Consider the following 13,776-nt stretch of genomic DNA (forward strand, 5'->3'; position numbering starts at 1 on the left):
CACGCACCTCCATCCTTGCCCCGCCTCAAGGTCATTCCACCACCACCACCAAGCCAAGCTGATCACCACCACCACCACTACCACCACCACCACCACCCAGAACACCTCGTGCCTGCTAAGCTCATCAAAGGCCTCGCTGGGGGGGGGGAAGGGTGGAGGTGGAGGTGGAGGTGGAAGGGGGTGGAGGAGGTGGAGGTTTTGGCATGTTTGCGAGACTCCGGGCTAATGACACTGTGTAAGCCTATCTGTCCTCCACCCTATCCTCCCTATTCTCCACCTTCACCTCCCACCCCATACTTCTCCTCTACCTTATCTTCCTCCACCTCTACCTTGGTCTCCTCCTCCACCCTCTTCTCCACCTTCACCTTCTCCTTATCCACCTCCTCCACCCTACAGATCTTCCACCCTCTTATCATATTCTCCATTCTGTCCTCCACCCTGTATCATTCTCCACCCCGTCTCCCACCCTGTCCTCCACTTTTTCTCCTCACTATCATCCACTCTGTCCTCCACTTTTTCTCTCCACTATTCCACTTATCTCCACCCTTCCCTCTCTCTCTTCTCTCCACTCTCTGTTCTCCACTTTCTATCCTCCACCCTTCTCTCCTCCTCCTCCTCCTCCTCACCCTTCCTCGTTCCTCTTCTCCCCATCTTCATCTCTTTCCTTCTCCCTCCCTCTCTCTCTCTCTCTCCCTCTCACCCTCTTCGCCCCTCCAACACATCACCGCCTCCGTCGCATACACCACCACCACCATCACCACCACCACCCCTCCCCCCTCCCCGTCCCATCACGCCCGCTCTCTCCCTCCACAATTATAGAAATTAAACCAATTGGCGAGAGGGTGTGCGCTGGGGGGGGAGAGAGAGAGAGAGAGAGAGAGAGAGAGAGAGAGAGAGAGAGAGAGAGAGAGAGAGAGAGAGAGAGAGAGAGATGGGAAAGGGAGAGATGAAGGAATGGGAGGAACCAGGGAGTAAAGATGGGAAGAGGAGAGGAAGGGAATGAGGAATGGGGGAAGGAGTGCAAGTAAAGACCAAGAAGAAAAATAACGTAGTAAGAAAAGAAGGAAGGAAGGAAGGGAGGGAAATAGGAAGAAATGCGAAAGGGAGGTAAAAATAGTGGAAGAGAGAGAGAAAGGAAGGAAGCTGAGAAGAGATAGAAATAGGGAAAGAAGGAATGGAGGGAGGAAAAAGACAGAAACTAAGTAAAATAAGGAAGAAGGAAAAGAAGAGAAAAGAAAGAGAGAAACGGAGAAGAGAAAGAAATGAATGATTGGGAGGAGTAGGGAATGGAGGAGTGAAGAAGGAAGGGAAGAGGCGACAGGAAGAGAAGGAAGGAAAGGGAAGCGAAGAGAAGGGAAGCAAAGATAAGATAAAGAAAGGAAGGGAGAGAAAGGAAAGAAAAGAATTAATGGGAGGAGTAGAAAATTGAGGAGAAGAAGAAGGGAAGGAAGCTAAGGGAAAAATTGAAGGAAGGGAAGGGAGGGGAAGAAAAGGAAAGGGAAGGGAAGGGAAGAGAAAGAAAGGGTATTATTGGGAGGAATAGGAAATGGAGGAGTGAAATTGGGAAGGACGTCAAAAGAGGAAGGGAGGAAAGGGAAGGGAAGGAAAGTGAAGGAAGACAAGGGAAGGGAAGGGAAGAGAAGGGAAGTGAATTATGAGTAGGAAAATAGGAAATGGAGGAGGGTAGAAGGGAAGGAAGACAAGAGAGGGAGGAGAGGGAAGGGAAGGGAAGAGAAGGGAAGGGAAGGGAAGGGAAGGGAAGGGAAGGGAAGGGAAGGGAAGTAAATGATGAGTAGGAATGTAGGAAATGAAGGAGTGAAGAAGGGAAGGAAGTTAAGGGAGGAAGGGAGAGAAGGAAAGGAAAGGGAAGGAAAGGGAAGGGAGGGTAAGGGGATGACAGGTCTAGTAATGCGATAATAATTCAATGAAGGCTGGAATTCTCGCCCTTATGGTCACGCCAATATACGTATGAGTAACACACACACACACACACACACACACACACACACACACACTTCAAAGATCCCTATAACTCGATTACGGGAATTAACTCTGATATATGACACGAAGATGGAAGAGGAAGAGGAGGCGGAGGAGGAGGAGGAGGAGGAGGATCTGGTGCGGCGGCGGCGGCGGTGGTGATGTCAGAGGAGAAAAGTTAAATTAATAAATGACACACGAAATAATAGTGATAATGGTGATAAGAGAGAGAGTAAAGAATAAACAGAGGAGGAGGAGGAGGAGGAGGAGGAGGAGGAGGAGGAGGAGGAGATGAGAGGAGAGGAGGAGAAGAGAGAGAGAGAGAGAGAGAGAGAGAGAGAGAGAGAGAGAGAGAGAGAGAGAGAGAGAGAGAACAAGAAAAAAAGAAGAAACAAAGTAAGTGGAGGAGAAGCAGAAGCAGGTGGAGGAGCAGGAGAAGAAGAACGAAAAACAATAAGAAAACATGAGAAAAAACATAAAGTCGACAAAATGGGAGTTGAAAAGGAGGAGGAGGAAGAGGAGGAGGAGGAGGAGGAGGAGGAAATAATTATGAGGAGGAGTAGGAGGAGGAGGAGTATTACGAGACAATAAGGTGTTGTAAACCGTTCATTATACCTCCTGACGACGCACCACCACCACCACCACCGCCACCACCATCACCACCACACATACAAAAAAACAAACTTCCTAATAAAGCTTAACGAATGGTCTGACCCTCCGCACCAACCACCCAACCATCCAACCAACCATACGGCACCACAACACGTAATAAACCAGTAGCCTTCCTTTTTTTCCACTACAGTCCAAAAAAAAAAAAAAGTGTCGTTATTAGCGCCTTAACCAAATTATATTCTCCTTAAGTGTTAGATTTTTGTTTTCTACTTGACATCAGATATTATGAGATTTCCTTCGTTGTTTCCTTTGATTTATTTTTTTAGCTTCTATAAACACCGAATACAATAATAGCTACAATATATTCCGTAGTTTTTTTCAAGTATTAGATTTAGGGACATCACCATTAACACTAACGTAATCAGACTCTTCACACCACACCATCACCACCACTACAAACACCATCACCACCATCACCGCCACCATAAAGAGAAACAACCATTCATATCACTTAACGTCACCTAACACCTATGACGCAGCAACCACAACCACAATTTCTCGACTCACCATACCACCATACATTCCTTTCACCCCACCAACCACAACACCACCATCACCACCACCACAAGCACTTCCTCCGCGACTCAGAAACCAGAAGTCAACTCAACCCCCCCTCCCCCCCCCCTTCTCTCTCTCTCTCTCTCTCTCTCTCTCTCTCTCTCTCTCTCAAGGCAAGGTAAATGGTTTGGAGGTAATGGAAAGAGGAGGCAGAGGCTAGGAAAGGGAAGAAGAAGGGAGGGAATGAAGGGGAGGAGGGATCTTGGAAGGGAGGGGAAGGGAGGGAGAGGAAGGGGAAAGGTAGGAAGGGGATTGTGAAGGGTAGTACTAATGAGAGAGAGGATCAAGTAGTAAGGAGGAGGAGGAGGAGGAGGAGGGGACGTAAGGGAAAGGAAGGGAAGGAAGGGAGGGAGGGAGGGAGGAAGGGAGGGAGGAGGGAAAAGGTAAGGTGAGAGAGGGAACAGGAGCAGGTAAGAGAGAGAGAGAGAGAGAGAGAGAGAGAGAATAATGATAATAAAAAAGAACAGATATGGAGAGAGCGAGAGAAAGAAATGAAGAGATAAAAGAGAAGATGAGAGGAAGGAAGAAGAAATGGAAGGAGTAGAGAAAGAGCAAGATAAAATGAGGTTAGAGAGAGAAAGAGAGAGAAAGAAGAGAACAAGAAAAATGAAATAAAGAAGGAAAGAGGATGGAGGAAACAGTATTACGACGAGAGAGAGAGAGAGAGAGAGAGAGAGAGAGAGAGAGAGAGAGAGAGAGAGAGAGAGAGAGAGAAATCAATGATAAGAAAGAAGGAACGATGGAGGAAATGGAGGAAAAAGAAGAAGAGCGAAGGAGAGAGAATGAATAAAAAATGTAACCTGAGGCGCCTCCAGGAAACATAATTTACCAGCATTTTCTTTTTTCCTTCCCTCGTTTTTTCCCTCCCTCGAGAGTAACTTTTTAAAACTCCCGACCACTTAAGAAAGCCTGGCCTATACCCTCCCTCTCTCTCCCTTTTTCTTTTTGCCTTCTCTCCGCTCCCTTACAGAACAACACAACACACCATCGCAACACAGACAGCACTCCCGCAACACACACACCACCATCGCTACACAACACAGCACCGCAACACACACACACACACACACACACACACACACAAAGCAACACCATAACACACAACACACACCAGCACCACCACAACTTGTATACAACACCACAACACACACAATATCGCTGCAGCACACAACATCACCCCCCCACGGTAAACACACAACACACACCGCTTTTAATATACTACACATTAATACAGTACTACACACACACACTTTCCTGGCACAAACACACAGACACAGCCACAACAAACATATAATCCTTTTGTTTTTCCTTCCTCCTTTCTCTTATACACCAAAAAAGCACATTTATAGCGGCGACTAGCGGGCTTTTTTTTCACTCTTTTTGTTGCCCTTGAGCCGTTTTCTTTGATGTAAAAAAAAAACACACACCGACATACACAGCATCGTTTTTTTCTTCCTCTTCATCCCTTTACAGACTACAGAGACACCACCATCATCACCACCATCATTTTCACCATCACCACCATCACTACAGCCTCAGAAAAGAATTAATCACAATCTTCCTCTGTGTTCAATGTATAAGGGATCGAAGAGGAACTGAATAGAGTTGAATCACAAATCACACACACACACGCCACCTGTTATACTCGTGTGTGTGTGTGTGTGTGTGTGTGTGTGTGTGTGTGTGTGTGTGTGTGTGTAGAGGAAGACATCGCTCATTTCTCACTTCCGCGTCTTTCACATCATAAAAGAGGGGAAAAAATATGAAAGGTTATAAAAAGGATCAGGAAAAAAGAGCATTTGACTGTCTTGAAGCACCTATTTCCGTCCCCTTCTTCAACTCCCCCCCCCCTCTCCTCCCACCCCCCGAGGCTCTTTCTCTCTTCCTCTCTCTCTTCTTCCCTCCTCTCCTTTCTCTGCCATCTCTTCCTTCCCATTTCCCCTCTCCCGTCTTCCCCTTCCTTCACTCATTTTTTTTTTCTCTCTTTAACTATCTCAATTTTCCTCACTTTCTGTTTTTACTCCTTTCTTCCCTCTTTTTATTCTCTTGTCTTTTTTTCTCCTTCTTTCCCTCCTTCTTTCCTTATTTTAATTTCTTTGTCTCGTTTTATCACTCCTTTCTTTACTCCTATCTTCCGTTTCTTCATTCTTTGGTCTCTCTCTCTCATCTTTTCCCTTTTCTCCCTCATTTCAATCTTTCTTTCTTCTTCTTCCTCCTTTGAGCTTTCCCATTCGCTTCCTAGTTTCCAAAGCCTTTCCTTCCTTCCTTCTCTTCCCTTTTTTCTACTTCTCGCTTTTCTTCACTTACGTTTCTCCCTTCTTCCCTTTTCTTCTCTATCTCATATTTCTCCCTCTCTCCTTCACTTCCTTCTTCAATCTTTCCCTTTTTCCTTCCCTCCTTGTCTCCCTTCCCCAGGCCTCCTTTTTTTCCCCTGCCTCCCTCCTTCCCTCCCTCACTCTCTCCTCCTCCTTCCCCACCTTCCTTCCCTACCAGCTATTACTCCCTCCATTTCTTCCTCTTTCCAAAACATTAAGTATTTTCATAACCCTCATTAACTTCACAACTCTCCCCCTCTTCTTTGCCTCTCGTCTCTCGCCTATTACACAGCCGCCACAAACACACACAGAAAGAGACAGCCGCGAGACAATTTTTTTTCACTTTTCTTTTCTCTTCCTCCCCTACACAGACATCACAGACAACAGACAGTCTCTACTAACACAGCATATATATCTCTCGTTTCCTTCTTCTCCCTCCCTTTCACAGACCAGGGAAGTATAGATAGGCACCACAGAAACACACAGACAGACACAGCATTGATTTTTTCTTCTCCTCATTCTATCACAGACACACACAGATACAAACACGATAGACACTCTCAACAGACAGGCCCTTAATTTGCATCTTATTCCCTTCACCGCTATACAGACTGTCTCTCTGAATGGATGGTTGAATGGATGGCTGTTTCCTGCCTGTCTGTCTGTCTATAATTATGTTTCTAAGTGTTATTTTTTGTCTGTCTGTCTACCTGTCTTTGTCTGTCCATCTATGTCTTTCTTTATGCATGTCAGTCCAGCCCATAAAACACACACACACACACACACACACACACACACACACACACACACACACACACACACACACACACACACACACACACACACACACCTGCCCACCGCTGATTGCTGTCTCAATAATGAATTAGGGCGGAGCAGGGCAGTGGTGTGGCGGGGCGCGTCCCTACACACACACACACACACACACACACACACACACACACACAGTCATCCATCCATTCACCCATCCACGAAGTAAACAGACAAACAGACATACTACGAAAAGCAAGTGTTTATGTGTATTATTCTGCTTGTTTTCTTTGGTTTATGTTATTATTCTGCACTTCCGATGGTTCTCTCTCTCTCTCTCTCTCTCTCTCTCTCTCTCTCTCTCTCTCTCTCTCTCTCTCTCTCTCTCTCTCTCTCTCTCTCTCTCTCTCTCTCTCTCTCTCTCTCTCTCTCTCTCTCTCTCTCTCTCTCTCTCTCTCTCTCTCTCTCTCTCTCTCTCTCTCTCTCTCTCTCTCTCTCTCGTTCACCTCTCTCTCTCTCTCTCTCTCTCTCTCTCTCTGCTCACTCTCCCTCACTCTCACTCTCGTTCATTCCCATAATCACACACTCTCCCTCCCTCACCTGCCCTCCTTTTTTACCTGTCTGCCCTTACCTGCCGCCCTCTCTCTCTCTTACCTGTTGTACATTCATTATATCGAGCTCACCTTCCCTCTCTCTCCCTCTCCCTCTCCTTTCCATACCAAGCATCCCATTCTATCAGTCTTTCGTTTTTTGTCTATCTCACCTTTTCTTCCCTTTCCCTTTCTCTCCTGCTCGCCTTGTCTATTTATTTAGCTGTATTTTTCTATCTATCTATCTAGCTATCTCTTTTACATATCTTTATTGGCCACTTTATTCATTTCCTTACTTACTATATAACTTCCTACCACCTTTCAATAATCTCTACCTATCTATTTCTATCACTCTATCTATTTTTTTTTATATTACTAATTATCTTTATATTCATTTCCTTTCTTACTATAACCTACTTCGTATACTACCTTTCATCTCTATATCTATCTGTTTATCTTTATCTATATATTTATCTATCTATTCATTCACTTTCTTACTCTAACCTAATATACAACGTTTCATCTATCTATCTATCTGTCTCTTCATCTGTCTATCCATATATCTCTCTTATCCTCTCTCTCCCTAACCAAGCGAGCCTTCTCCTCCATAACGCAGCCTCACACCTTTTACTACCTCTTGAAATATTACACGACTGGTTCACACGCGTCAATTGGGCTGATATAAAGTGCATCCCCTGTGGAGCTCGGGGGGTTAGGTTGTGTTGTGTTGTATTACTTCTCCGCGGCCGCTCTCTCTGTCTCTCTCTATCGCTCGTAAAACACCGCATCAGTTATAGATAAGGCTCGTTAGTGTGTGTGGGGGAGGGGGTGGAGTATTGTTTGTTTGAGAGATAGTGAGTGAGAGGTAAATAGACAGAGGAAGAACTGAAGGAGGAAAGAGGGAAAGCTGTAGGAGGTGAAGAAAAGAGAGAAATTAGAGAAGAGTAAAGGAAGAATGAATACAAAAGAAAGGCGCAGAGAGAGAGTGATAGAGAAAGGAAGAGTGAGAGAAAGAGTGAGAGTGATGTAATATTTTCAACATCCATCGCTCCTACACTATATAACAGAAGGCAAAAATGGCGGTCTCTCTCTCTCTCTCTCTCTCTCTCTCTCTCTCTCTCTCTCTCTCCTCGGGGTTTAGCTTCGCGTAAAAGAGGAAATACTTACCCAGTCACGGAAACTACAATAAACAATCAATCTTGGAAGTGCCTCGCGGCCTTTACCACCACCACCACCATCACCACCACCACCTCGCGCATCAAGCTAGATTTATTGAGACGAACGCTTCTCCCTCCCCTGTCTGCTGCTGCTCCTTTCCTGGTAGCACTCCTCCTCCTCCTCCTCCTCTTCCCTTCGCTCGTCCCGCTGTCTTTCGCCTTCTTTCATTTCTAAGTGTGTTTCTCTCAAGTTTAAACTCTCTCTTTCTTTTTCTCGTTTTTTTTTTTATATATATTCTGTGTGTTAGTGGTTCGTAAGGGTTAGGTTAGTGTGTTTGTGTGTGTTTGTTTGTGTGTGTGTGTGTGTGTGTGTGTGTGTGTGCAGGGGCGTTCCTCCGAGTCGCACACACACACACACACACACACACACACACACACGTGGCGTTCATCTGGGTGGGCACTGGAAGATTTATAGAGACGAGATGAAGTGGGCAAAGGAAAAAGATGATAAACAAGAAGAAGACGAAGAGACGAAGATGATAAAGAAGAAGAAGAAGAAGAAGACGATAAAGAAGATGAAAATGATAATGAAGAACAAGAACAAAACCATCAAGGAAAAGGATAAGAACAAAATGAATAGAAATGCTTAACCAAAGACAACAAGAAGAACAAAAAGGAAGAAAAAAAAGAGCAACGGCGGCAGTGGAAGGAGGAGGAGGAGGCGGAGTTTGCTTTTCGCTGTGTCGGTTTGTTTGCACTTTCCACTTTCCGCCGTGGACTCTGCTGCCTTTTTTTCTTCTTTTTTTCTTTTTTTTCTCTTTTCTTACTCTCTCGCTCCTTAACAAACTCTGAAAACAATGACGACGACAATAATAATATGTATACAAGAATAACTTTTGTTGGTGTTGCGAGATTGTTGAAAAGTGTTGCAGAGAGAGAGAGAGAGAGAGAGAGAGAGAGAGAGAGAGAGAGAGAGAGAGGGGGGGGACGTGAATTTGTTCGTAGGAGGAAGACACGTGTCGTCCTGTAAGAGGTGGAGGAGAACGAGAAGGAGGAGGAGGAGGAAGAGGAAGAGGAGAAGGAAAAGAATTAAGACTTACTGTAGCCTCTAATAAGGATGTGTGTCAGAAGATGAAAAGGAGAATAGTAGTAGTAGAAGCAGTAGTAGTATTGGTATTATTATTATTATTATTAGTAGTAGTGGTGGTAGTAGTAGTAGTAGTAGTAGTAGTAGTAGTAGTAGTAATAGCAGTACCAGTAGCAATCCCTTACCATACACTGTTATAGATAGGATTGTATATATAAGTAGAAAGAATAGTAGTAGTAGTAGAAGTAGTAGTAGTAGTGGTGGTAGTAGTAGTAGTAGTAGTAGTAGTAGTAGTAGTAGTAGTAGCAGTAGTAGTAGCAATCCCTTACCATAGACTGTTATAGATAGGATTGTATATATAAGGAGGAAAAAAATAGTAGTAGTAGTAGTAGTAGCAATCCCTTACCATAGACTGTTATAGATAGGATTGTATATATAAGGAGGAAAAAAATAGTAGTAGTAGTAGTAGTAGTAGTAGTAGCAGTAATAGCAGTAGTAGTAGTAGCAGTAGTAGTAGCAATCCCTTACCATACACTGTTATAGATAGGATTGTATATATAAGTAGAAAGAATAGTAGTAGTAGTAGAAGTAGTAGTAGTAGTAGCAGTAATAGCAGCAGTAGTAGCAGTAGCAGCAGTAGTCCCTTACCTGAGGCTGTTGCAGGGGCGCGTCTTGGTGAGCAGCGTGTCGCAGCGCGGGCAGTGGCGCTTCGTGCGGAGGAAGTTGACGATGCACGACTTGCAGACTGAAACACAAACACACAGGTGATAATTAGCTTACCTGCCTCTCGCCCGCCCTGTGCCCAAGACAAACAGACGCCCCCCTCCCCCCCCCTACACCTACACACCTACGCACACACACACACCTACGCACACACACAGAGGGAGGAAAGTTGACGAAGGGTTTGGAGAGGAGGGAAGGAGGGGAGGGAGGGGCAAGTGTGCAAGAGAGAGAGAGAGAGAGAGAGTAGTGTCAGTGCCTTGGACGAGAGTAATTCATTGTTGTTCAAACACACCTGCTACCAACACCAAACACGGGGAGGAGGACCTGTGTGTGTGTGTGTGTGTGTGTGTGTATGTGTGTGTGTGTGTGTGTGTGTGTGTGTGTGTGTGTGTGTGTGTGTGTGTGTGTGTGTGTGTGTGTGTACGAGGGAGGAAGGTTGGTTAAAGAAAGCATGGGATGGAGGAGGGTGCATGTATAGGGGAATGTATGTGTGTGTGTGTGTGTGTGTGTGTGACCTTACCACCACCCATAAAGACGCATTTCAATCCTTATAGTAAACATTAATCTCTAACAAATAACCCTTAACACCGTAACCCTCTCCTTCCCTTCTAAAAAAAAAACAATAATAATACATTCAGGTTAATTCTCCCCCCTAAAAAAAAAAGTAAAGGTGGAGTTAATTAGATTCCACAGTGATTTATCTTCCTTACGCTACGCTACGCCATCGTTACGCTTCCTAGAATTACCTTTCCTTAAAAAAACACCTTCTGAATTATGTAACTCTACCTTCGCCTCTACCTGTAGCTACCTGTTTTTTCTTCCTCCCTTCCTTTTTTTGCCTTTCTTCTGTTTTTTTTTTTTTTTTTTTGGCTTGCACTTTTCTTATTTCGTTCTTTCTTTCTTTTCTCGCACATCCCTTTATTTTTATTTTTCCTCAAACTCTTTATTCTCTTTGTATTCCTTCCTCTCGCTTTCTTTTGTCTTCTTCCCACCGCTATTCTGTTATTTACTTCTTCTTTTTCTCACTGTTTTCCTCTTTTTTATCTTCTCTCAAACTCTGTCTTCCTTTCTTATTCCTTCCTCTCCTTCCATTCTTTCTTCTTGTTTTCATTATTATTTCCTCCCACTGTCTTCTCTCTTTTCTTCCTTCCTCTTACCCTCTTATATTTTTCTCTCTTGCACACTTTATTTATTTAGCTTTTCCTACTAACTCTCCACTCTTTCCTTCCTTCCTCCTCTTTCTTCTTCCTTTCTTTCTTTCCTCTCATTGTCTTTCTTCTTTCATTTCCTCTCCAACGTTTTTCCCTCCTTTTCTTCTCCTCCCTCATTTTCTTCCTTTCTTGCTTGCTTTCTCCTTCCCTCCCTTTCTTTTCTTCACATTTTTCTTCCTTCCTCACATGCACCCTCCGTCTCAATACTTCACCTCCTCCCCCGCTTTCTTGTCCTCCTCCTCCTCCTCTTCCTCCTCCTTTCACACTCTAACACTCCATCCATCTTCAGACACGCTGCTATTGTCTTCACCTTTCTCCTCCTCGTTCTTTATCTCCCCCTCATGCACACCTCTTTTTTTTTTCTTCTTTTTTTCTGTCACTTTTTGTTTGCTGTCCCTTCTCATGTTCCCTTTTTTTCCTGTTACTTTCTCCTTTCCCCTCCTACCCCCCAAGTGTGTGTGTGTGTGTGTGTGTGTGTGTGTGTGTGTGTGTGTGTGTGTGTGTGTTGAGAGGAGGGAGGGAAGGAAGGGTTGAGAAAGAAAGGGATAAAGGAAAGGACGTGAAGGGGAAGGGAAGGGAAGGGAAAGAGAAGGGAAGGGATTGTAAGGAAAGGAAGGGACAGGAAGGAAAGGAAGGGAAAGGGAACGGAACGAATGGGAAGGGAAAGGAAGGGAAAGACATGATTGGACGGGACGGGAAGGAGAGGGAAGGGAAGAGAGGGGAAGGGAAGGGAAGAAAAGGGAAGGGAAAGGGAACGGAACGGAAGGGAAGTAAAGGGAAAGGAAAGGAAAGACATGAATGGAAAGGGAAAGAAATGGACGGGAAAGGGAGGAAAAAGGAGGAAAGGGAAGGAAAATAAGAAAAGGAAAGGAGATTGATGAAAAGAAAAAGAATGAAAATGAAACAGATGAAGGGAAGGAATGGAAAAAGGAGAGGCAGGAGGAAGGAAGAAGGTGAAGAAGGTAAACAGGTAAAGGTATACAAAGCTAATCAGACAGGTGTAAACTCAGGTGAATCTACTTACAGGTGTGCATGCATTCGGTGATGGTGGTGGCGTCGACGAAGTAGCCGAAGCAGAGGACGCAGACGAAGTGAGGGTTGAGCTCCGACAGACTCACGCTCATGCCCGCCGACCCCAGCTGCTGCACCGCCGACGACGCCGCCCCTCCGCCGCCGCCGCCGCCGCCTCCTCCCGCAGCCGCCGCCGCCATCACCTGCAGAAGGAAAAAAAGCAAGAAAAATGTTAGTAAGGTTAGTTTGTGTTCTTCATTATCGCACACAAATAAACAAAGAAACACACACAGATATAGTTAGATAGATATAGACAGATAGATAAATAGAGATAAGTAGATAAAATAAACTAGTAAGAATGGTTAATGCTTTTCTTTACTTTTTATTTCACTGTACACACACACACACACACACACACACACACACACACACACACACACACACACACACACACACACACACAGTTAGGTAGATAGATTTACAGATAGATAGATAAGTATTGGTAGATAGATAGATAGATACAGAGACCACGCACCACCACCACTAACTAACCCCTACACACACACACACACACACACACACACACACACACACACACACACACACACACACACACACACACACACACACCTTCACACCCTCTTCTTAACTTAATTACGTCTCCTGCTCAGTACTTTGATCTTTCTTTTTCCTTACTTCTCCCTCCCTCCCTTCTCCTCCTCCTCCTCCTCCTCCTCCTTTTCCATTAGTCTCTTTTCATTAACTTTCTGGTCGTCTGTCTCCTCTCCCTCCCTCGCCCCCCTCACTATTTCGTCTTCTCTACACACCGGTTTTTTTTGTTTTTTTTTCCAGGTGCAAGAAAAGAAGGAAAGGAAAAGAAAGGGAAAGGGGATGGAAGGGAAGGAGGAAGAGAGGGAAGGATCGATGAAAGGAGGAAGGAAGGAAGGAAGGAATATTGGAGGGAAGGAAATGAACATGAAAGGTAGGAAAGAAGGAGAGGATGGAAGGAAGGAAGGAAGGCAGGAAGGGAAACAGGCATGTGATATAGGAAAGAAGGAAAGGAAGGAAAGATGAAAAGAGGGATCGACAGCAAGAGGAAGAGAAGGAAGAGGAAAGAATAGGGAAGGAAGAAAAAATAGACGTGAGAGGTAGGTAAGGAGGAGAAGGAAGGGAGGAAAGGCGGTAAATAAGGAATGAAGGAAAGGAGGAAGAGGAGTGAAGGAAGTATATAAGGAAGACATCGAGGGAAAAGGTAGAAAGGTAGAGAGGTAGAGAAAGAGGAGAGAGGAGGAGGAGGAATTAATAGGTGAAAGGGAAGGGAAAAAAGGAGGGGAAGAGAGGGAGAAACATAAGAAACATAACATAGGGAGACTGCAAGAGGCCTGGAGAGAGGGAAGAGCGAGGCAGATAGGAAGGAAGAAGATAAAGCTGGAAGAAGGAAATGAAAGAAAATAGGTATGAGAAGAAGAAGGAGGAGGAGGGAGAAGGTAGATAGGTACAGAAAGAAGAGGAGGAGGAGGAGGAAATCATAGGAGGTAGAGGGGAAGGGAAGGGAAGGGAAGGGAAAAAAAGGAAGGAGAGAGGGAGGGAAGGGGAGGGCAGGTAGGGAGGGAGGAAGGCCGCGTGGGAACAGCCTTAATTGACAGGAGCGACACCTTCCTCACACCTGGGAAAGTCTGTCATTCTTCACCGTTTTATTAAGAG

The 13,776-nt window shown here is 44.9% G+C and overlaps 1 protein-coding gene across 2 annotated transcripts in view; it reads right to left on the bottom strand.

Moving 5' to 3' along the window:
• The window catches only part of LOC126998569 (probable serine/threonine-protein kinase tsuA), a 150,436-nt gene that overhangs the window by 61,700 nt on the left and 74,960 nt on the right, over positions 1-13,776 (bottom strand). For both annotated transcript variants that reach the window (XM_050860374.1, XM_050860373.1), the window contains exons 2-3: positions 12,086-12,275; positions 9,776-9,872 (exon numbers count right to left, since the gene is read on the bottom strand). In XM_050860374.1, the coding sequence (XP_050716331.1) occupies positions 9,776-9,872; positions 12,086-12,272 (284 nt within the window). In that variant the 5' untranslated portion in view covers positions 12,273-12,275. The remainder of the gene's footprint in view (positions 1-9,775; positions 9,873-12,085; positions 12,276-13,776) is intronic.

Source organism: Eriocheir sinensis, chromosome 14 (genome assembly GCF_024679095.1).
Source record: "Eriocheir sinensis breed Jianghai 21 chromosome 14, ASM2467909v1, whole genome shotgun sequence".
NCBI lineage: Eukaryota > Metazoa > Arthropoda > Malacostraca > Decapoda > Varunidae > Eriocheir > Eriocheir sinensis.